This window comes from Ipomoea nil, unplaced genomic scaffold (assembly GCF_001879475.1).
Source record: "Ipomoea nil cultivar Tokyo-kokei standard unplaced genomic scaffold, Asagao_1.1 scaffold3321, whole genome shotgun sequence".
Lineage (NCBI taxonomy): Eukaryota > Viridiplantae > Streptophyta > Magnoliopsida > Solanales > Convolvulaceae > Ipomoea > Ipomoea nil.
In genome coordinates, this window is record NW_017619749.1 from 765898 (window position 1) to 788087 (window position 22190).

Genomic DNA, 22190 nt, shown 5'->3' on the forward strand with positions numbered 1-22190 from the left:
AGTTCATTTACAGTATACGTTTACAATTTGGGAACGCCTAATAATGTGTTTTTGTTCCTTCAAAAAAAAAAATAATGTGTTTTTGTTATAGTCTAGTTGGTTAAAATACTCTGTTTTCTCTCCAGAGACCTGGGTTCAATTCCCAGCAATGGATACCTCACTGCAACAGTTCATGTCCGGCAATAACCATGTTTGAATAAAAAGTTGGCAACTTTCAAACTAATAGTCAACAGTTGTCGCAACTTTCAAACTAATAGTCAACAGTTGTCTAGAGCAACTGAAGAAAACTGGCAACTATACAATTAAAAACTGCCCAGATCCTTCAAACTTGCCAATACAGCAACTGAAGAAAACTGGCAACTATACAATTAAAAACTGCCAATACAATATTAAACAGCGTGACAGGTAAATCATAACCACTCATTATAGGATGCTAGTGCATCATCTATCTGCCTCCCTGTTTTCCGCTTCTGTATTGGAAACTTCAGCTACCAGATTCATCTACTTTATATAAAATACTCCCTACCATTCCTTGATTCATACTATATACAAAGTAGGTGTATTTGAAAATATTATATACATATAAATTTAATAACGAGAAAAATCTACAATCAGTACATTAACAGTTGATTGATAACGTAATAATAAAAATTAAATTCGTGATCTTCTAATATAAAAAATTATACTCTAATGGGCAAATTAGTGGTTCATTACCTAGCAATTGTTAATGTTTAGTATATTTCAGTGCCATAATAAATCTTGAAATTGATTCTAAAAAGGAAGAAAATAAAATAAAAATCATGGCAAATATTGAGAGGGCCCACCACTGGGTGGGACCATCACTGTTCAGACCAGTTGAATCTCAAGTATACAGTCCACTCAGTTTTGAAAATGACAATAGAAATTCACACATTTTTGAAACACAATCTAAAGCTCCGCTCTCTCTCTCTCTCTCTCTCTCCTTCTTGGGAATGAAATGGACGCAATAAGGAAGCAAGCTACGAAGCTCAGGGAACAGGTTGCCAAACAACAGCAGGTACAAGCGATCGTGTGTGTGTGTATATATATATATATATATATATATGTAATTTGTATAAGCATGTGTATAGGAATAGGCAATGAACCCTAGTTTCAGTTCCTGAATTGGATTTTGAAGAAGCTTAGCTATGGATTATTCTGTTCAAATTTCGTTTTTTTTTCCTAATTCCAATCGATTCTTTTATATTTTTCATTAGAAAAAAAAAAAAAAAAAAAGGTTCTGTCTTGATAGCGCTGAATGCTGCTTTTTGGTTAACCTTCCATTTTGATGGATTAAGGTGTATAATGTGTTCTTTTAGCATATCTAAACAAGACTTAATAGAGGTGAGATAGAAGAAGAAGAAGAAGTTAATCATTTTCATTTTAGGAAGTCTTCAAGAGGTTTTCTGGTGGGCTTGGAGGCTCAGACAATGGTGTTACTAATGAAGCAGAGCTGCAGCAGCATCAGAGACTTGAGAAGCTCTATATTTCTACTCGTGCTGGAAAGGTTCGCTGTATTATTTTCTCTCCTTGAATTAGGTTTTACTTTAATTTACTAATTCCTGTTTTCTTTCCCGCTTTTGTTTGGTGTATGCTATTTGCTGATGACAGCACTTCCAAAGGGATATCGTTCGAGGTGTTGAAGGTTACATTGTCACTGGATCGAAGCAAATTGAAATTGGTGAGTTACTGATATTGTGAAATTTAACATCGTAACAGTTGCTAATATAGTATGTCCGACTTTCTTTACAGGTACCAAGTTGTCTGAAGATGCCAGAAAATACGGAGGTGAAAACACTTGTACCACCAGTAGTACACTATCCAAAGCTGCACTAAGTTATAGCGTAGCTCGGGCTCAAATTGAAAAGGAACAAGATAATCTACTCAAGGCATTTGGAACGCAGGTTTGAGCGTATCTTATTCAGTTATTGAACCGATTTTTGCCTTCAAATCTTTCATGATAGTTGCTAGGTTACCTTCTTATTCGTTTGTTTTATCATAAGCATCAACTAGTAGTCTGTGCTGTCCCGAGTCTTCTAGAAATTTATACTAGATTCTTATCCTTAATTGCTTTTTGTCGTGAAAATTGGTGAGCGGGATTGTAAATCTGTTTTGATTCTTTTCACCACTTCAGGTTGCTGAGCCTTTAAGAGCAATGGTTGTGGGAGCTCCTTTGGAGGATGCTCGACATCTTGCTCAGAGGTACGATAGAGTGAGGCAGGAAGCTGAATCTCAGGTAACATTTGGATTAAAAGTCAGTTTCCGAAGTCCATCGTGTGTGTTAACTTAATGCATTTTGTTCTACCGGAAATTTGGTGATCTCCATTGGTTCTCTTAATTGGGATAGCCGGATAGGCTTATTTTCCTACTTGATTTCCGTTATTGGTACTGTTTGTTTTAAATTTAAGTAATTAGCAAACTACTTGCAGTATTGTCAAGTTCTGTAGTTATGCCTACCTTCTTTCGGCCTGGCCAGGCTATTGAAGTTTCCAGGCGTCAAGCTAAAGCAAGGGAATCTAATGGCAATCCAGATTATATGTCGAGGTTGGAATCTGCAGAAACAAAGCTTCACGAACTAAAGTCAAATATGGGTACATTGGGGAAAGAAGCTTCTGCTGCAATGGCTGCTGTCGAAGCTCAACAACAAAGATTGACCCTTCAGCGACTCATAGCCATGGTAAGTTTTCTTCCACATGCCAAGTTAAGAAACTGATACTTGAATTTTGAAACCCCTTTTTACTTATATTTCACTCAAGGTTGAGGCGGAATATAGTTATCATCAACGGGTTCTTCAGATCCTCGATCAGCTCGAGGCAGAGGTACAGTCTATTTAGTATGTTTTTGTAGCTAAGGATGTCTGTCTTAAGTGAAGCACATGTTTATTGTTTGTTGGACCGCTATGATGATGTATGTCTTGTCCGTGAATAGATGTTATCAGAGCGTCACGGTAATGAAACTGTTCCCAATCGACGCACAAGTAGTGCTGCACCTCCTCCACTGCCATATAATGAAGCTATCAGTGGATTTTCGTCTCAAGCGTATGACACATCAGCAGATGGGGCTAGTTACTTCTTGGGAGAGGTAACTGTCGATTTATCTTTTGCTTTCTTGATACGCTAACGAAGTAATTTTGTTTTGCTCTTTGTCCTTTTGCTTATTTTTCTTTTCTGCAGGTCATGCATCCCTATCGAGCTGAATCAGATGTAGAGCTCACTTTGTCAGTTGGCGACTACATTGTTGTACGGAAGGTCTGATCAGCTCTTGTTTATTCGGTGGATTTTAGTATATTCCTCGTATTGTTCTCTTGTCATTATATCCACTATTTTCTCTCCATTTTGTTCTCCTTCGAGTTACTTACTGTGTGTGTGGTGAAGTTGGTATATATACCATTCTTGCAACTTGCTTCCTACACTTTCTCTCAAGTGCGTTCCAAGGAACCTAAAATGGATGATAGATAGCTTTATTCTGTGTCCTATGATGTTTGTCCTGTCAACATGAAAAATTATGGGTGATAGATAGTTTTATTCTTCGTCCTATGATGTTTGTCCTGGCAACATGAAAAACCCGGGTTTATTTATGTATCATGTTTCTACACTTTAGGGGCCACAAGGAGCAAACCTATATATCTTTCCTTTTCTCCAACTTGCAACATGTTGTCCACCACCTTTATGAATATTTTGTCGATAGTAATCCTAAATGATTTGTTCTTTGATATTGAAGGTGCTAAACAATGGTTGGGCTGAAGGCGAGTGCAAAGGGAAAGCGGGTTGGTTCCCTGTCGGGTATGTGGAAAGACGAGAGCGCGTTCTTGCAAGCAAAGTGGCCGAAGTTTTTTAAGCCTCGGTTTCAAGCCAACGTTCATACATGTTTCTTGAAGACTGGAACTCATCTCTGTAACATGTTCCATCAAACCTTGTTTGTTCCATTTCTGGTCTCCATGACATCTCAAACTTTTCCTTTGAATGTGATGCTAAAGTAGTGTGAATTGAAAGGCTTCAAAAGTCAAAACAGGCAGTCTTAGAATTATACTAGAACAACATTGTACTTTTGGCCAGATTTAATTTCTGGGTTTTCTTTAAGGTTGTAGCTACAATGATCAGACTCTGATAGCCTCCATTCTTGAACAGAATGGGCATACTGCTGCCACATGTTCCAAAGCATTATTTTAACTTATCTTTTAATGCTCCTCAATCAATACCTTATCTATCTATCCACCCAATGGCAATTTTTTAAAGTAATTATAATGAGAAATTATGTTTATAGAGAACAAAACAAAGCTCGTCCTCCAGCAAGATCGGGATCTGCAGGTGGACAAAGTTCGTCCCTTTCCTCTTCAACAGATTCTCGACGATGATAGACGGAGTGTCCCCTCCACTCGACTCGAGATCTGTTTGGGATATTGATAGAATAAGAGAGAATATATGAGTTTATAAGGTCATGAGTTAGACTAGCTAATTGGTTGGATGAAAATTAGTTGCCCCACAAAAGGAATTTTTGAGCTGGAACCAAGCATAACCCAAACACACCCAAATGGCCAGACTGGCCACCCTATCTGATCACAGCCACCATCATCATCATCTTCAATGTCACACTCTAACCAGTCAGTCAGTTAGTCCTATTCAGCTATTCTCAGACCAAAAGGCAAATAATGTAAAAAAGGTTGTTGGCAAATCAGACCGTATGACACGATTTTCCCTCACCAAACATGCATACAATTGCTCGAGTGTACTATGTTAAACTAGGATGTGACTTGTGATGGTCTGTCACTGGATTCAACTTCCGGAACACATTCTCTGAATTTCAGGTTATGTATTCAATCATGGGATTGAACCAAAACATATTTACAAACAAAAAGATCCTTGCTTTCTGGCAAGTACATGGGGGGAGGAGGAGGGGAATAACAGATGACTTGATAAAGAACAAAACAAAACAGACCCAAAAACAAAAGTTAGAGAGAAAATGATTCTTCAACTCTGATCTATTCCTGACTTCACTACCAGAAATTTCTTGATCTCTTGAATGTAGTGGAAGAAGGTCTGATCTGTGGGACTGCAAAAGAGTTATCATCTGCCCATCTTCTGCTGGCTTTGGGGTCTTTGAACCCAATCTGTGCACCAAAGGCTATGGTTGCAGAGGGGAGAGTTTGGGTCTGGTTGTGTTGAAATTGATGATGATGAGGAGAGGCTTGTGGGACCCAAATACCTGCCCTTTCTGAGGACATACAACTGAGGCTGCTCTCAAGATCAGTATCCCAAAATGGCAACACATCATTATCTCCCATCTATAAATCATCACAAACATAAAATCAGATGAATAAAGTGTGCTGTAAATGAATCAATAAGGAAATTCAAATTCCACTGTTAATATTAATACTAACCTTACACAAACCATCAGGATAAGATGAATCAAGAAGCTCTTCAACATGGTACCCAGGTAGCATCTCCAAGTACTCTGATAAGCTACTAGTCAAACAATCTGCCCCACCATTCTTATCATTAACTTGTGCTACTGCCATTGGAGGTACCAGGTTTGAACTTGAATAACTGTTTGTGGTCTTTGAAATTGGGGCAGGAACGGTAGGTGAAGAAGCCACAACAACCTTGTTTGAGGAGGAATCTTTAGACCTTAAACTGGGAACAGATTCACCAGAATCTGGGGATGATGAAGAGTAGACAGCCGAGGTTGCAGAGATCTTCACCCCAGTTAGAACAAACCTATCGTGTTTCTGGGTATGCTCGTTGGCGTTATGTATAGGACCATCACACTCTCTGCATAGAATAGCCCTGTCTTGTTGACAAAACAAGAAAGCCCTTCTCTCCTATGATAACAAAATCACACATGAACATTAAACCCAAGCCAAAAATCAAGAAAAAATCCAGAAAGTTTGGATCTTTATGGATTTATATATATATATATATACCTTGCAGATATCACAGAGAGGGGCCTGTTCCGAAGAAGGGTGGTGAAGCGTGAACCTCTGGTGCTTGCTTGCGAGCTTGTTGGCATGGTGGACTTTGTGGTCACAGGCGTGGCAAAGCGCCGCCTCATCTGCAACACAGAAGAAAGCCGCCTCGTCTTTACTGCACACGTCGCACTGGATCTTCATTTCAGAGCTCCGGGCTGGGCTGTTTTATGATCGGATCACCGGCCAAGACTGAAAGGTCCGGGCTTTTTGGATGGAGGGGATGGAAGAGTTGAAAATGGGAGAAATGGAGAGAATAAGTAGTGCCGTAGTGGGGGAATTGAAGTGGCTTTTCTATTTGGAAAGAGGTCAGGTATGGAGAGATTAGTTTATTCTGTTTCTGCTGCACCAATAATGGTTGTGTTTTCTAAATATATTCATCCCCAAACACACCTTGTAATCCTAACAGTAACTGTACTGTTTTCAAACCTGATAGGCAGAATATTGGTTCTTTATTCGAATTCCCACTTTTCATTCAAGTCGGTCAAATTGTTAATCTAATAACCACAAGATTACAAGTCAGTTATAAATAATCTAAACTGATTTATCTGATCTTCTGTCAAACTAAGATCATAAGGCCGAGTGATAAACACCCTCCAGATAGTAACTGTAGATTTTATTCGTCATCAGAAAAATTACGTTATTTTGATCTTACAATTACATTAGTAGTTCGGAGTGTAATAATAGGGAGTAGATCAAGAATGGAAAGGTAGATAAAAGAAATAATGTGAGAGAGAAGGAAAGTGGGTAACATGGGGGTGTTTGGCCCCCAAGCATATATTTTAGTATTTTACTCATTTTTGCTCACAAAAGCTTTGGTTGTCATGGGCATCAGATGCTGCATGGGGCTCAATGTCATTTCACATCTCTAAAACCACCACTACATACATACATACCCTTTTTTACAGTAGATCAGAGTAAAAGTATTGTTGCATTGAGGGCTATGATCCTCTTGAATCCAGCTTGCATTTACCATTTTAATATTTACAAGTGAACCTTATAGAGGAAGGGTTCGAGTTCTCATGATAATTACTTATTGACTTTCTCGATTTAATCAAGTAGGTTAGCTATAAGCAACTTAATAGTACCTGGTTTATTTTATTTTAATTCTTTATCGGTTAGAATTACAAAACGTCAAAAATACAGTTTAATCGAAGCATACCTTTAAGTAGCAAGTACGAGTTTTACATAAATCAAAAGTATATTATATGTTATATTTGATAATATAAAAAAATGAATCTTATTTATATAAAAAAGGGTTTTACTATTTTTTTTTAAAAACACTTTTACTTTTTGTTTCACACTAAAACTTAAAAGTCTAAGGTTGAATATAAAAGAATAAATATATACAACTATTTTTTAAAAATTCTTTTTGAAAACAAAAACACAAACTTCATTCATTAATGTTATCAAACATTGACATGGAACGAGCTTCTCGAGAAGCTAATATATATATATATATATATATATATATATATATATATATATATATATATATATATATATATAAAACTATCGATCCTATAACTTTCTCTCAAGAAGTTACATAAGTGTTGATGGAACACGGAGCGGGTTCGGAGCGGAGCGATACGAAGCGGGTTCGGACCGGAGCAATACGAATCGGGTCGGACCCGGATCAACGGACCACCCGCGATGCGTGGCGAACCGCTCCGGGGTCGGCTCGCCGTCGAGCCGACTTCCATGAGCTCGGCCGAGCTCCGAGCTCGGCCGAGCTCCGAGCTCGGCCAAAGGCCGGGTCCTCGCATGGAGCGAGTCTCGTAGCACGGGCCGCGGCTCCTCCCGCGAGCCCGGGGTATAAAAACACCCCCTGGTGTCCTGTTCAAGTATCTATAACTTCCCTACACAAATTGTCTTATTATTACATGTCATGAGCCTCTATAATAGCACTATTCGTTCAATTAATATAATATTTCTACCCCTATTATTGTTTTATTATTTATTTATTATATCCAAACATATATTCGGGTTGTATAATCCGAACTCCCCGATTCATATAATTCATCAAGTGCCAATTGAGCACAAGGTGCTTCCTAGTGCACTATCGGTTACTTACGTATTTATGCCACCAAGTTATAAAAATATTGACACTTAATATTCAAGATTTTAGTTTAACATAATAACATGCACTTTTTTAAAAAAAGAGTAAATATCCAAAATGGTCCATTAACTATAGATAAATTTATAAATTGGTCCCCGATTTTCAATTTCAACCAATTAAGTCATTAACTTTGCAATTTTAACACGATTTGGTCCTCCGTCTATTTGACCATTTGTTGACCGTGATCTCTGAAGATATATATGTAATTTCACTGACGCCCACCCTCATCCGCTGTTGTGACACAGTCTATCGCCCATGTAACATCCCACTTTTTTTAACTCTTCGCTCTGGTACGAACTCAATTACATTGAATCCAAAGAGGGGATGAAGAAAGGCGACAGGATTTGGTAGATTGCTTTTGGCAGTGGGTTCAAATGTTACAATGCAGTCTAGAAATGCAATCGGAACCTTAAAAAACCAACGGTAGACCATGAAATTACATATATATTCTCAAAAATCACAGTCAACAAACGGTCAAATAGACGGAGGACCAAATCGTGTTAAAAATATAAAGTTAAGGACTTAATTGGTTAAAATTAAAAGTCGAGGACCAATTTGTGAATTTAGCTATAGTCGAAGGACCATTTTGGGTATTTACTCTTTTAAAAATAATCATGAATCTTTTCAAGGTAGTATATGTTCTATACTTTTCCAAACATTTTCAACCAAAAAATAAATAAATAAATAAATAACCCCACCACCGGATAATAACATACACTTAAAATCAATAAAATGACAAAATAACAGTTGTGGTCCACATGTTTAATTCCTACAAATTTTCGTCCATAACTATTGTTTTAGTACCAATTTTCATCACGCCGGTCACCATTCCAGTTAAGACATGTCAAAATCTGAAATTTTAAGGGTATTTTAATCTTTTTCAACTTAAGATTCCAATTTGAGGATGAATAAAGATATTTAAGCCCTAAGATCGATCCCAATTTGCAATTCCCCTCCTCAAATTAAGGTAGGATGAGGATGAGAACTGTGAATTGGGAGCCCCTTTATTCATGATCAAATTGGGATCTTAAGTTAAAAATGACGAAAATACTCTTAAAATTTAAGATTTTGGTATGTCTTAAACGAAGGGCTGATCGACGTGATGAATTTTGATATTAAACAATAGTCGTTGATGAAAATTGATACTAAAACAATAATCGTGGATGTAAATTAGTAGAAATTAAACATGTGAACCAAAATTATCATTTTTTATAATACTCGTAGAACTAAATCTAGTATTTTCTCATTTATAATAATACCTGATATAATATGATGATATCCACAATTTAAAATTTTCTCAAATTCCATATATGATTAACATAAATTCAATTAACTATCAAAATCAAATTGCATTGTAGTTAGGCACATAGAAATATTTATTAATTCATTAAACCCACGTGAGGTTTAGTTGTAGTTAGGAAAGAAAAGATTGATTGATTGATTTAGTAAACCATGATTACTGCCCATCAAAATATCATTGTCCAGTAAAAAACAAATTATATTATAGTTTAGACTTCATAAGTAAGCTACAACAAATAATTTGTCGAACTTTAATTTAGTAGTTACAGGGTTTGAATCTTATTAAACATTTTTTTTTTGCAAGAAGATACAGATTTGATCTTGTCATGGCCATAAGTGTGTAACTATTTGAGTATTTGTAGGCTTGGCCGGTTGAAAAACATCATAATTTTCTCTGCTAGTTTTCTAGACATAAGTGATGAAGGGCTCTTAAATTTGGACTTCAAATTTATTGTTGACCAGAATTAATTAATTTTACATGTTCATTGTTCAACATGATTAAATTTTTAAAAGAATATCCATAAAAAGTAAATATTATATGAGATCGTTTCCCGGTAAAACTTTGTATACAAGACTTATTCTTATAAAAAACAATTATTAAAGTTGATCTATAGAGGATAAAATAAGTAGTCTAAGTGACTTAAACTAAGAACCTTCAAATCTCAATAGAATTTACTTACAAAAATGTTGAACACAACAATAATAATAATACGGAGTAATAATAACAACAACAACAACATATGACATCAAAATTAATCAAAAGTAGTAGGTATATATTAGATTACGGTTCTTAATCAAATCAAATCATAATTAAATATTAGCAATTAGTACTAGCTAGGTAATTAATTGATTGTTGTGTAACATACGGGACGGGGAAAACGTGGCAATGCGCATCACGCGTGGAATATTCGTGTTGATATTTCCCCTTAAAAAATGGATTAAATAATCACACTAACCAATAAAGGCAAGACAACTAATACTACCGCTTCCTATATTAAATGAAGATGTCGATCAAAAGCTTAGCAACAAAATTATCCTAAGTATTGTTTAGTGGGAATTTCATTTATTTTAATCTGTATTTTACACACACAAAAAAATAATAATAATAAAATAAAATAAAACGCGAAACCACACTTACATGTATCTGGAATAAACAATCTTTGCAATATCAGCAAACTTCAATAGTCTAATCCCATCAGGTGGAGCAGTAAAAATAGATTGTTGATGCCATCCAATCATTTACGTATACACAATTCATACATAAATTGGTTTTGTATTCATGAGTAAGGGTCCGGAGAAATCAAAGTCATTCTTATTGTTTGATTGATAATTTTTTAGAGCACTATGGGATTATTCGATTATTTTTTAATTCAAAAATTTATTTCATAATAAAATAAGGGTTTCATTTCAAACTTGATTTTTAAGTTTGGATTAGTACTTTTAAATTTTTGTTTTTATTTTTTTAGTTCATATTAATGCTTTGGATGTCTTTATATTATAATCAATTGTCTTGATTTTTTGTTCTTATATTTTTAAAACCTTTATTCCCGTTATAGGATTATACATAACCAAACAACAATATTAGGGTGTGTTTGGTTTGTACATGTAAATCGGAACGGAATGAGTATCAAATACTTGATAATGGTAATGATTTTTGGTGAAAGTATTTTGCATGTTTGGTAGTAGGGTGGAATGAGAATGATTAGGCTGAGGAGGAATTATAGAATTGAAACCCTTATTTTATTAGGGAATGAGTTTTTCAATTAATGGGATAATCAAAATCCATAATAGTGTTCTAAAAACATGTTACCTAAGCAATAACAATGACTTTGATACCCATTTCTATAGTTAAACCTGTCAACTAAATACACCCTTAGTAATCATTTTAGCTAATTCCACCTTACTACATGCAAAATATACTTAGCTTTCACCATAACTCATTATCATTACCAAGTTTTTTATTCTGATTCCGATTTTCATGTGAAAAAAACACACCTCGAGATACGCACAAAGACGGTTTGACATTTTCCCATTTTTTAAAAGATTATAAGCACGCCATGCTACTGGATAAACTATAAAGACGTTCGCATTGCTAATTTGAACCGGATGTAATATTAGGACTAATGATCAGATTAAAATAAGTTTTTATATGATAGAATACATATTCATATTATAACTACACAATCCAATAATATCCCGTTATAGACGATAGCCCAAATTATATTATGTTATCATCGAAAGTGATATTTATATAAGCGGAAATCATTATTTTGATCTCTCAATTATTTTTCAACTGTTTGTGTTGTTCTTAGTTTTCAATTTTAACTAATTTGATTATCGAATTGTTTAAAATTTTGTCAATTAAACTCCTCCATGGCCAAATTGGCGAAATTTAAAAAAATGTGAAAATCACCATTTTGGTCACTGAAAGGGTTTAATTGACGATATTTTAAACAATTCAATGATCAAATTAGTAAAAATTTAAAACTAAGGACTACATTCACAGTTAAAAAACAATTGAGGGACCTAAATGATGATTAACTCTTTATATAACTATACAATCTTCTCCAAATAATTATACAATTCATTCCAACTAGAGCTTAACTTAATTTTAAATCAATATAAATAAGACGTCTCATAATATCCTAGACTTTTACTTTGTTGGGGATGATAATTAATTTGTGATTGACTTTTTATTGTCAATAAGGTGAAGTTCACATTAATTAGTCGCAAAAAGATTCTCACTATTATTATTTGTCAAATGTTATTTAAAAAAAAAAAATAAGATTAAGAATTGGACACACACCATTTATATTCTCCTTCACATAAAGGTAAACTTTTAATTTGCGCATATAGAATGACTATACTTACTTATCATATCTTTAAAAAAACTACTTAATTATCATGATTGACAATCATCTCTTATGTATACTCAAATTAACAAATTTTGGAGCATTTTTCAAAGGGCTTAAGCCAATTGCTATTTGTTAATGTTGAAGGGGTCACTTTTTCTAAAAAATTTTACTTTTGATCTTCAAGTCCAAATCTATTAGATTTAAAAGTTACAATTACTTAAAATTCAAAGCAAATATGATGTCAATGAAGGTTTTTTTTTTTTTTTTTTTTTGACGGTTGAAAATGATTGATTGATTATAATTAATATAAAGGTAGGGTATATTGAACTAATAATGGCAATGCTGCTAGCGTGGACGTGAATTAATGGGCACCCAATAGGTGTTTTCTTCCTTAATTAATATAATTTCCCTTTCTTTTACGTACTAAATTACACATAAGCTCGTACTATTAGCAGTCTAATTAACATGCATGAAAACCGGACATCGCCACGTGAAATGCAGCTGATAGCTTCATGCCTTCCTGGTACTACCACATTACATCTCCCCAAACAATAATAATTATTATAATTAATAATAAAGTTTTTCTATTTTTATATGCCTGAATTACGTCATGCATGACAATTTTAACAAGATAATATTAATAGTTTACTAAAACCCGTAGGTTCTTGACTTCTTGATTTCTGACCTTGCTGTTATGGTACAAGGATGCTGCCGCTGCATCCTCGTTTAGGAAACTCAAAAATACAGGTGTTTCCCTTTTAAGAATAATTTAATTTACCGGCAATAGGGTTTTGACACATACATGTAGATATGTTTACTGGCAATAGGGTTTTGACACATGCATGTAGATATTTATCGCTATAGATATATACATACTAACATACATATAACATAATATAGATAATATTCTCTAGAGTTAATTCCACCAGAGGTCCCTTGTCTTTGGTGATGACAATTTCAATTTTAGTTCCAGACTATCGTTTTTGTCATTTAATATCACAGACTATTACTTTTTGGACACTTTTAGTCCTTCTTATAATTTTTTCTATTTTTAGTAAGGGCATTTTAGTCTCTTCATATTTTTCTTTTGTTATTTTTTCAATTTTAAACGGTTTAATTGGTTTAGGACTTTACTAAAAACCGGTTAAAAATATATATATGGTTACTAAAAATCAGAGATTACCTAAAGTTCTAAACCAATTAAACCAGTTGAAACCGAAAAAATAAAAAAAGAAAAATATGAAGAGACTAAAATGCCCTTACTAAAAATAGAAAAAATCATGAGAAGGACTAAAAGTGTCCAAAAAGTAATAGTCTGGGGTGTTAAATGGTAAAAATGATAGTATGAGACTAATAAATTTGGAATTGCCACCAAAAACAATAAACCTTTTGTGGAATTAACCCTATTCTCTGCAAATATATTAGCTCTTCTAATAATAGGATTCAGATCTTTATTCATTAGAGTATTTAAGGTTTCAACTTAGAACATAGGCATAGATTTTGAGTTTTTAATTTGTAGCTAGGTGTGATTATGAAAGAGAATGGGAAAAAGAAGAGATAAAAGTGATGTAGTAAATATGACATTTATTACGAAAATGAATGAAATACGATATTGGATCAGGTTTCGGCCCTTCTTTAGTTTGCTTATTGGTTTAAGGTATTATGCTCGGTTAATAGCGTGAGGCAAGAGGTTCCCGAATTATGGTAAGCTATTTAGAAGTTGCCAAAAAAATTTCCCCTCCTTATAATTAATGCGGTATTTATAGGAGTGATGAGAGAACATGTATCGGTCTCTTGGCATGTGAGATACGTGGATCCCATGCACAGGTCCAGGTCACGGCAAAGTGGCTCGCCATGTTCCTTAGATTCCTGATTTCACTGGTACGCCACTACCCTATTTCGCTAAGGGAACTAGGTCGGTAGCTCGACCCTGAACTAATAGCTCGGGTCTAATCGCAACTAGTACAGCTCTCATGCTTGGTTGTCTAATCGCTGCGCTCGGTCTGGATTTAGGTCGGGAAAGTGAGCACGCTTTGACTCTACTTCGACGATCCAACATATCTTTAATAAGAGCAACTACAATAGTGATTTTTATCAGATTTTTGTGTGTAGAAAAATTAAGAGAGAAGAGAAAAGAAAAAATCTTACAAAAAAAAAAAATGAGAAACCATTGAACGCTCTAATGATGACCATATAAATTTTCTTTGAGTTAATACCCAAAATCGTCCTCGACTATAGTGGTTTTTCTCAATTTCGTCCTAAACGACTTTGGTGACCTAATATCGTCCCAGACTTTTGTGTTTCGCTCAATTTAGTCCTCCATTTGTTATTCCGTCAAATTGGTATTAAATTAAGGGACAATTCAGTAATGTCAATATTGATCGCTCTTTACTTTCAACTTGTTAAGTGCGAAATTCCCCTTTCTTGTACGAATTACACCTAGAATTACTCTCGGACCTGCAAATCAAATTTTATATTAACAGTTTTAAGAGTAATTCTGGGAGTAATTCGTAAAAAAAAAGGATTTCGCAGTTCACATGTCTATGAGTAAAGAAATGCCAATATTAAAATTTCTGAATTGTCTATTTATTTAACACCAAATGGACAGAATAACAAATGAGGGACTAAATTGAGCAAAAACACAAAAGTCTGGGACTAAATTGAGCGAAACACAAAAGTCTGGGACGATATTAGGTCACCAAAATCGTTTAGGACGAAATTGAGAAAAACCACTATAGTCGAGGACGATTTTGGGTATTAACTCAATTTTCTTTAGAGTCAAACTATATATCATACGTCTTTATTGATTTTTTTTTTTTTTTGAATGTATACGTCTTTATTGATTTGCTTCAAAAAGGATTACAAAAAGAATACAGAAAACCTTAATTATACGGCCGAACGTGTTAAACATTTTTCAAGTAACACAACAAAATAGCCTTTTAGGTTTCTTTCCTTAAAAGTGAAAGAAACAGTACACTGCTGGATCCAATTAGTCAACTTGCATTGCATATTTATTCAACAAAATATCTCAATAACATTTGACGAAATTAAGTCACCTAAGAAACTAATGCTGTGTGGTTGAGTACAAGTTTAAGCCCAAATACTAAAAGACAAACCACTTTATTCAATAGTGCAAAAATATGTTTTACATTTCTAAATAAAGTAAAGAGATCAGAGTTACTCTTACAAGATTCGCTATACTTGTTCTTGACAAGGTTCTTTATGCATATCCTCAGTAAAAAAAAAAAATATTTTTACGACGAAGAATACACTCACTCACCAATTTGTTTGGGAAGGATTTTCAAAATAGGCGACTGATGAGAGACCATTAGCACATGGGGAGTCGAAATATGTATCCTTAATCCGTTCCATACGTATGCCAATTGTCACGGCGCCGGCGGCTGCGAATGAATTCAAATCCTGTGTCAATAATTGTAATTTTTTCTCTTTCCCATTTTAAGGATTGAAGTTTTCATGTTTCCTTTGTTATTTCTTAGCAAACCTCATTTTACGGCGGCTGAGCTAAATGGAGGAGACAAACCTGTTTGGAATTATCCGGCCGGCGTGCGTTCAAAAATCAACTTCTACAGGCTTTGAATTATATTACCGTACCGTCCAAATAATAATATTATAATTACACCGGCGGCAAGCCAATATTAATAATGTCACTTCAATATTCTGCAATTAAGAAAATTCGTAACCAATATCTTAATATATGCATCGAATAATCATACTAATCAAATAAAAAAAATAAATCACATTATAAAGATATGTGTAATATATCTTCAATCATTAATTAAGATGTTAGTATGAATTAAACTCCTAACTCTTAAGTACGATAATTATGTTATACTCACTTGGCCACCTTGGAATTGTTTTTTTAATGATGATGAAAAATTATAATCACTATCTGAAGATATGCATATGATCAACCCCTGCATTATTACCTAAGCTGAAGGACCACACCTTATGCTTATCAAGTTAACCGTCTTAACCAACTTGATTCAGTTATTATTTTATGGACCATGGTCCATACAGTTAATATACTAAAAATACATTATTTATATACGTAAAGTACATTATTTGAGTGTTTAAAGTATATTATTTTATATAATTATTAAATAATTTATATTTAATATTAAAATTTACCTTGTATTCATGATTGACAACAAAATTTGTCTAACTTTTTGGTTGAAGTTGTCCATATAGATTGTTTTCTTAATGGACAAGCGATAATAATCCTAACACTGGGCTCATAAATCTTCGGAATCACAAACCACAGAGAACAGTGAGCTCACGGGATTTCTTGAAAAGCCCATTTCTCCTCTGTGAGAGATATTATTAATATCTGAACTGTTATGGCCCTCTGTTTTGGGCCTGCCCGAGGAGTTTATGGGTTTGGGCCTATCCAGACGTTTCATTGAGAATTACTGAAGTCCAGCCCGTTCTCGGTCCGATGTTTTCTTTTTCTCAAGAGTCGCGGTAAAAAAGATTTAAAAAAAAAATTTACCAAGGATTAAAAAAACCCGTATTACCGGGTAGATCCGCGACCGGCAGCAACGGGTGTACGGGACTCTGTTGAATAGTTTCTGAAATAGGCGTTTTAGGCTTCCCCGATCTAATTCAGAAAACTCCACCGGCCTAGTGAGTAGTGAGCCTACCCGCCCAGCTTGGGGTTCACAAGAGCCACCGATCTCCGTGAAATGCACCGTTCATTGCAGATCTGAATTCAATTCGATCTCTGCGTTCAGCTAGATTTCCATTTTCCAGATTTCTGTTCGAGAAAGCCTGAGAATTGAAGCTCGGATTGGGGGAGTGAGTGAGGGGAAGGGGAAATGTTGACGAAATTCGAGACCAAGAGTAATCGAGTGAAGGGCCTGAGCTTCCACAGCAAGCGGCCATGGATCTTAGCCAGTCTCCACAGCGGCGTGATCCAGCTCTGGGACTACCGGATGGGCACCCTCATTGATCGGTTCGACGAGCATGATGGCCCCGTTCGCGGCGTTCACTTTCACAAATCTCAGCCTCTCTTCGTCTCCGGAGGTCTGATCCCTTGTTGCTCTCTCTCTCTGTTCCTGTTTTGTTTCGCGATTGCTTTGCAGTTACAATGTTGTGGGCTCTGGATCTAATCATGGCTTTAGGAACTGTAGAATGAATGATCCGCAAGTTTATCGTGCTGGTTTTCTGAACGTTTTATCGTGATTCGTCGGTGTCGTGAGTTGTAGTAATATAGCGTGATTACTTTGTCCATTTAGCTAACTCAGAACGGTGGTTTATTTGCTGCTTTGAACTATAGTAGTGTCTTTGATAGTGTTGACTTTCTATATATTTGCTACATCAAATGGAATAAACCAACTTATGATCTATCTTTGATGTATTCTGTATGTCATTATTCTAAATATAAAAGACATTGTATTCAAAGTCTAGCTGAACAAAATGCTAATTTATTAATTATTTATGTTGAATGAGGGGTCAGGCTTCCCTTGTTTAGTTATAGCAGTTCAGAAGATTAAAAATTCATTTTTTTTATTAAAAAAAATCATTTATAAGGATATTGATAATTGCAGGTGATGATTATAAAATTAAGGTATGGAATTACAAGCTGCATAGGTGTCTGTTTACCCTCCTTGGACATCTTGATTACATTCGAACTGTTCAATTTCATCATGAGTACCCATGGATTGTTAGTGCAAGTGATGATCAGACAATCAGGATATGGAATTGGCAGTCTCGGACATGTATTTCTGTCTTGACTGGTCACAACCATTATGTGATGTGTGCCTCATTTCATCCCAAAGAGGACTTGGTTGTCTCAGCATCATTGGATCAGACTGTTCGGGTCTGGGATATTGGTGCCCTGAGGAAAAAAACAGTTTCCCCTGCTGATGACATCCTGCGGTTGAGTCAAATGAACACGGACTTCTTTGGTGGGGTTGATGCTGTGGTGAAGTATGTCTTAGAGGGCCATGATAGAGGTGTTAATTGGGCTTCTTTTCATCCTACACTCCCCCTAATTGTTTCTGGTGCAGATGATCGCCAAGTCAAGATTTGGAGAATGAATGGTATGCCCTGGGAAATCTTTGACTTAGCATGCTCAATTTTTTGCTTGTAGTTTGAACCTGATTTCCTTGTTATTTTCTGCTTAATGACTAAATGGGAGATGTGTATTGTTATTTGTTACATCTCTGTAGATAGATTAAACTTGGACATCTGTTACAATAGAAATTTGTAAGTTAGTTATCTATTGTATAGCTTGTGCATTAGAAGACTAGAAGTATTATTTAGGGGAAGTGAGATTTTATAAACCAGACCCAGTTGGGATAGTTCTTTTGGAATTTCCTTCTAATCTCGGTGTTTATTTTCTACTGAATTATGGAGCATTATGATCTTTTTCTCTGTTTGCATTTGTAATTGTATTTTCTTGACAATTCATTTATATATATATATATATATATATATATATATATATATATATATATATATATAAAATACTTGCATATATTTAATCTATGTTGTTATTGCTAACTGTATTCCATATTTATAGACACAAAAGCTTGGGAGGTGGACACATTGAGAGGCCACATGAACAATGTTTCCTGTGTTTTATTTCACTCAAGGCAAGATATTATTGTTTCAAATTCAGAGGATAAGAGCATACGTGTATGGGATGCAACAAAAAGGACTGGCCTTCAGACTTTCCGTAGGGAACATGACAGGTTCTGGATCCTTTCAGCTCATCCTGAGATGAACCTTTTAGCAGCTGGGCATGATAGTGGAATGATAGTGTTCAAGTTAGAGAGAGAACGACCTGCTTTTTCAGTGAGTTCTGATTCTCTTTTTTATGTGAAGGATCGATTCCTTCGAGTTTATGAATATTCAACTCAGAAAGACACGCAGTTGGTACCAATTCGTAGGCCTGGTTCAAACGGCTTGAATCAAAGTCCACGCTCCCTTTCATACAGTCCTACTGAGAATGCTGTCTTGATATGCTCTGACGTGGATGGGGGTTCTTATGAACTATATATTGTGCCTAAAGACAATTTTGGGAGGGGTGACACTGTGCAAGATGCAAAAAGAGGAACTGGAGGATCTGCTGTGTTCATTGCTCGAAATAGGTTTGCAGTGCTTGAGAAGAGCACCAATAATGTTCTAGTCAAGAATCTCAAAAACGAAATTGTCAAGAAAAGTGCTCTTCCAATTGCTACGGATGCAATATTTTACGCTGGGACAGGAAACTTATTGTGTCGAACTGAGGATAGGGTTGTTATTTTTGATCTCCAGCAGAGGATTGTTCTTGGAGACCTTCAAACATCTTTTATTAGGTATGTTGTTTGGTCACATGACATGGAGAGTGTAGCTTTGCTGAGCAAGCATTCTATTGTTATAGCTGATAAGAAGCTGGTGCACCGCTGCACACTTCATGAGACGATTCGTGTTAAGAGTGGAGCCTGGGATGACAATGGGGTTTTCATATATACCACACTAACCCACATCAAGTATTGCCTTCCCAATGGGGATAGTGGAATTATCAAGACCTTGGATATCCCTGTCTATATAACAAAAATATACGGAAACACAATCTTTTGCTTGGACCGAGATGGGAAGAACCGTCCGATTATCATTGATTCAACTGAGTATATCTTCAAGCTATCACTGCTGAGGAAGAGATATGATCAGGTAATGAACATGATAAGGAACTCAGAACTCTGTGGCCAAGCAATGATTGCGTATTTGCAGCAGAAGGGCTTTCCTGAAGTTGCTCTTCATTTTGTCAAAGATGAACGAACTCGTTTTGGCTTAGCACTTGAGAGTGGGAACATTGAGATTGCACTTGAATCTGCGAAAAAGATAGATGAGAAAGATCACTGGTATAGGCTGGGAGTGGAGGCCCTTCGGCAAGGTAATGCTGGCATAGTTGAATATGCATACCAGAAGACAAAGAACTTTGAGAGGCTCTCTTTTCTTTATCTGATAACGGGGAACCTGGAGAAGCTATCCAAGATGATGAAAATTGCTGAGGTGAAAAATGAAGTTATGGGTCAGTTTCACAATGCTTTGTACCTTGGTGACATTCGTGAGCGTGTCAAGATATTGGAGAATGCTGGTCATCTGCCTCTTGCCTACATCACAGCCTCTGTCCATGGGCTCAGTGATATTGCTGAGCGTCTTGCTGAAGAACTTGGTGATAATCTCCCATCATTGCCAACAGAAAAGAAGGCTTCTCTTCTGCTACCTCCAAGTCCTATATCTGGTGGTGGAGATTGGCCTTTACTGATGGTCACTAAAGGCATATTTGAAGGTACCCTAAATATTCCCAATGGAGGTGCACAAGAAGAATATGAGGAAGCTGCTGATGCTGATTGGGGTGAGGAGTTGGATATTGGTGAGGTTGAAAATCTGCAGAATGGCGATATCAGTATGGTTCTGGAGGATGACGAAGGTCAAGAAGAAATTGAGGGAGGATGGGATTTGGAGGATCTGGATCTGCCTGTTGAATCTGAGACTCCAAAGACTGCTACTAATGCACGCTCTTCTGTATTTATTGCTCCAACCCCTGGCATGCCAGTGAGCCAGATTTGGGTGCAAAAATCATCTCTTGCGGCTGAGCATGCTGCTGCTGGGAACTTTGACACTGCAATGCGGTTGCTGAACCGGCAATTAGGGATTAGGAATTTCTCTCCTCTAAAGCAATTGTTCATTGATCTTCATTTAGGCAGCCACAGTTACTTGCTTGCCTTTTCATCAGCCCCAGTGATTGCAGTGGCTGTTGAGAGAGGATGGAGTGAATCAGCAAGTCCTAACGTGCGGGGTCCACCTGCCCTTGTGTTCAACTTTTCTCATCTGGAAGAGAAACTTAAAGCTGGTTATAAGTTGACAACTCAAGGGAAATTCTCTGAGGCTCTGCGAGCTTTTCTGAACATCCTTCACACAATTCCCCTGGTGGTTGTTGAGTCACGAAGAGAGGTGGATGAAGTCAAAGAACTGGTTATCATTGTGAAGGAGTATGTTTTGGGTCTGCAAATGGAGCTTAAAAGGAAGGAAATGAAGGACAACCCTACTCGCCAGCAGGAGTTGGCAGCGTATTTCACCCATTGTAATCTCCAGCTTCCACATTTGAGACTTGCATTACAGAACGCCATGACCATATGCTTCAAGGCAACTAACATGATTACAGCAGCCAACTTTGCTAGGCGACTATTGGAGACCAACCCAACTGTTGAAAACCAGGCCAAGGTGGCCCGGCAAGTGCTGCAGGCAGCTGAAAAAAAGATGCAAGATTCAACACAACTGAATTATGACTTCAGAAATCCTTTTGTCATCTGCGGTGCCACCTATGTCCCCATCTACCGTGGACAGAAGGACGTCAGTTGCCCTTACTGCTACACCCATTTCGTTCCATCCCATGAAGGGCAGCTTTGTACTGTTTGTGATCTTGCAGTGATCGGAGCAGATGCATCTGGTATACTTTGTTCTCCCGCTCAGGCCAGGTGATTGCTGCTTGCTTATACCTGATTCCGCACTGGTTATATATGTCATTGAGATGAGATGTTTTCTACTTTACCCTTGGGAACTAGGAATATCAAAAGGACAGGTTTTGATCGGATTGTCTATTGCTGGTTTATTATTTGTTTCCATTTTTGCAGTCAGTCAGTTTTTCAAACCTTTAATCCCTCCTTATTCTCAATTATTATCATTACGATTTTATCATCATTGTAATAAAGCTATGTACATTTTCAACTTTCCTCTCCTAACATCTCGCTTGGTCTAGTATTCAATACTTGCCAATGCACCATCGTTTCCCTCGTGTTTCCTGTTTTAGTGTTAGATCTTAAGCTTGGTCTAGGATTGTCGTTTCCCTCATGTTTCGTAATTGTGTTCGGATTCGTGTTAGTTAGATGTTAAGCTTCGAGAAGTTGAAGATCCGAAGCCCATACAG

The 22190-nt window shown here is 36.2% G+C and overlaps 3 protein-coding genes across 3 annotated transcripts; 2 read left to right on the forward strand and 1 right to left on the reverse strand.

The window, feature by feature from the left end:
• Positions 1–743: 743 nt before the first annotated feature.
• On the forward strand, positions 744–4213 carry LOC109169668 (SH3 domain-containing protein 2-like). The gene is made up of 10 exons (XM_019318530.1): positions 744–1036; positions 1406–1525; positions 1630–1699; positions 1771–1922; positions 2153–2254; positions 2495–2695; positions 2775–2837; positions 2947–3099; positions 3192–3266; positions 3739–4213. The coding sequence occupies exons 1-10, from the start codon at positions 977–979 to the stop codon at positions 3853–3855; spliced, it is 1113 nt and encodes a 370-aa protein (XP_019174075.1). The 5' UTR covers positions 744–976; the 3' UTR covers positions 3856–4213.
• A 573-nt stretch (positions 4214–4786) lies between these two features.
• On the reverse strand, positions 4787–6341 carry LOC109169679 (B-box zinc finger protein 21-like). Its single transcript, XM_019318543.1, has 3 exons — positions 5939–6341; positions 5396–5836; positions 4787–5299 (listed from the first exon to the last, which is right to left on the reverse strand). The coding sequence occupies exons 1-3, from the start codon at positions 6122–6124 to the stop codon at positions 5012–5014; spliced, it is 915 nt and encodes a 304-aa protein (XP_019174088.1). The 5' UTR covers positions 6125–6341; the 3' UTR covers positions 4787–5011.
• Positions 6342–16843: 10502 nt separating this feature from the next.
• On the forward strand, positions 16844–21997 carry LOC109170393 (coatomer subunit alpha-1-like). The gene is made up of 3 exons (XM_019319489.1): positions 16844–17296; positions 17821–18315; positions 18798–21997. The coding sequence occupies exons 1-3, from the start codon at positions 17089–17091 to the stop codon at positions 21743–21745; spliced, it is 3651 nt and encodes a 1216-aa protein (XP_019175034.1). The 5' UTR covers positions 16844–17088; the 3' UTR covers positions 21746–21997.
• Positions 21998–22190: the final 193 nt, after the last annotated feature.

Coding starts and splice junctions, on each gene's coding strand:
- LOC109169668 (XM_019318530.1), top strand. CDS start 977: ATGGACGCAATAAGGAAGCAAGCTACGAAGCTCAGGGAACAGGTTGCC. Junction 2,255..2,494: donor GGCAGGAAGCTGAATCTCAG/GTAACATTTGGA, acceptor CGGCCTGGCCAG/GCTATTGAAGTTTCCAGGCG. Junction 3,100..3,191: donor CTAGTTACTTCTTGGGAGAG/GTAACTGTCGAT, acceptor TCTTTTCTGCAG/GTCATGCATCCCTATCGAGC.
- LOC109169679 (XM_019318543.1), bottom strand. CDS start 6,124: ATGAAGATCCAGTGCGACGTGTGCAGTAAAGACGAGGCGGCTTTCTTC. Junction 5,837..5,938: donor CTCTCTGTGATATCTGCAAG/GTATATATATAT, acceptor TTGTTATCATAG/GAGAGAAGGGCTTTCTTGTT. Junction 5,300..5,395: donor ATCCTGATGGTTTGTGTAAG/GTTAGTATTAAT, acceptor GATGATTTATAG/ATGGGAGATAATGATGTGTT.
- LOC109170393 (XM_019319489.1), top strand. CDS start 17,089: ATGTTGACGAAATTCGAGACCAAGAGTAATCGAGTGAAGGGCCTGAGC. Junction 17,297..17,820: donor GCCTCTCTTCGTCTCCGGAG/GTCTGATCCCTT, acceptor TGATAATTGCAG/GTGATGATTATAAAATTAAG. Junction 18,316..18,797: donor CAAGATTTGGAGAATGAATG/GTATGCCCTGGG, acceptor CCATATTTATAG/ACACAAAAGCTTGGGAGGTG.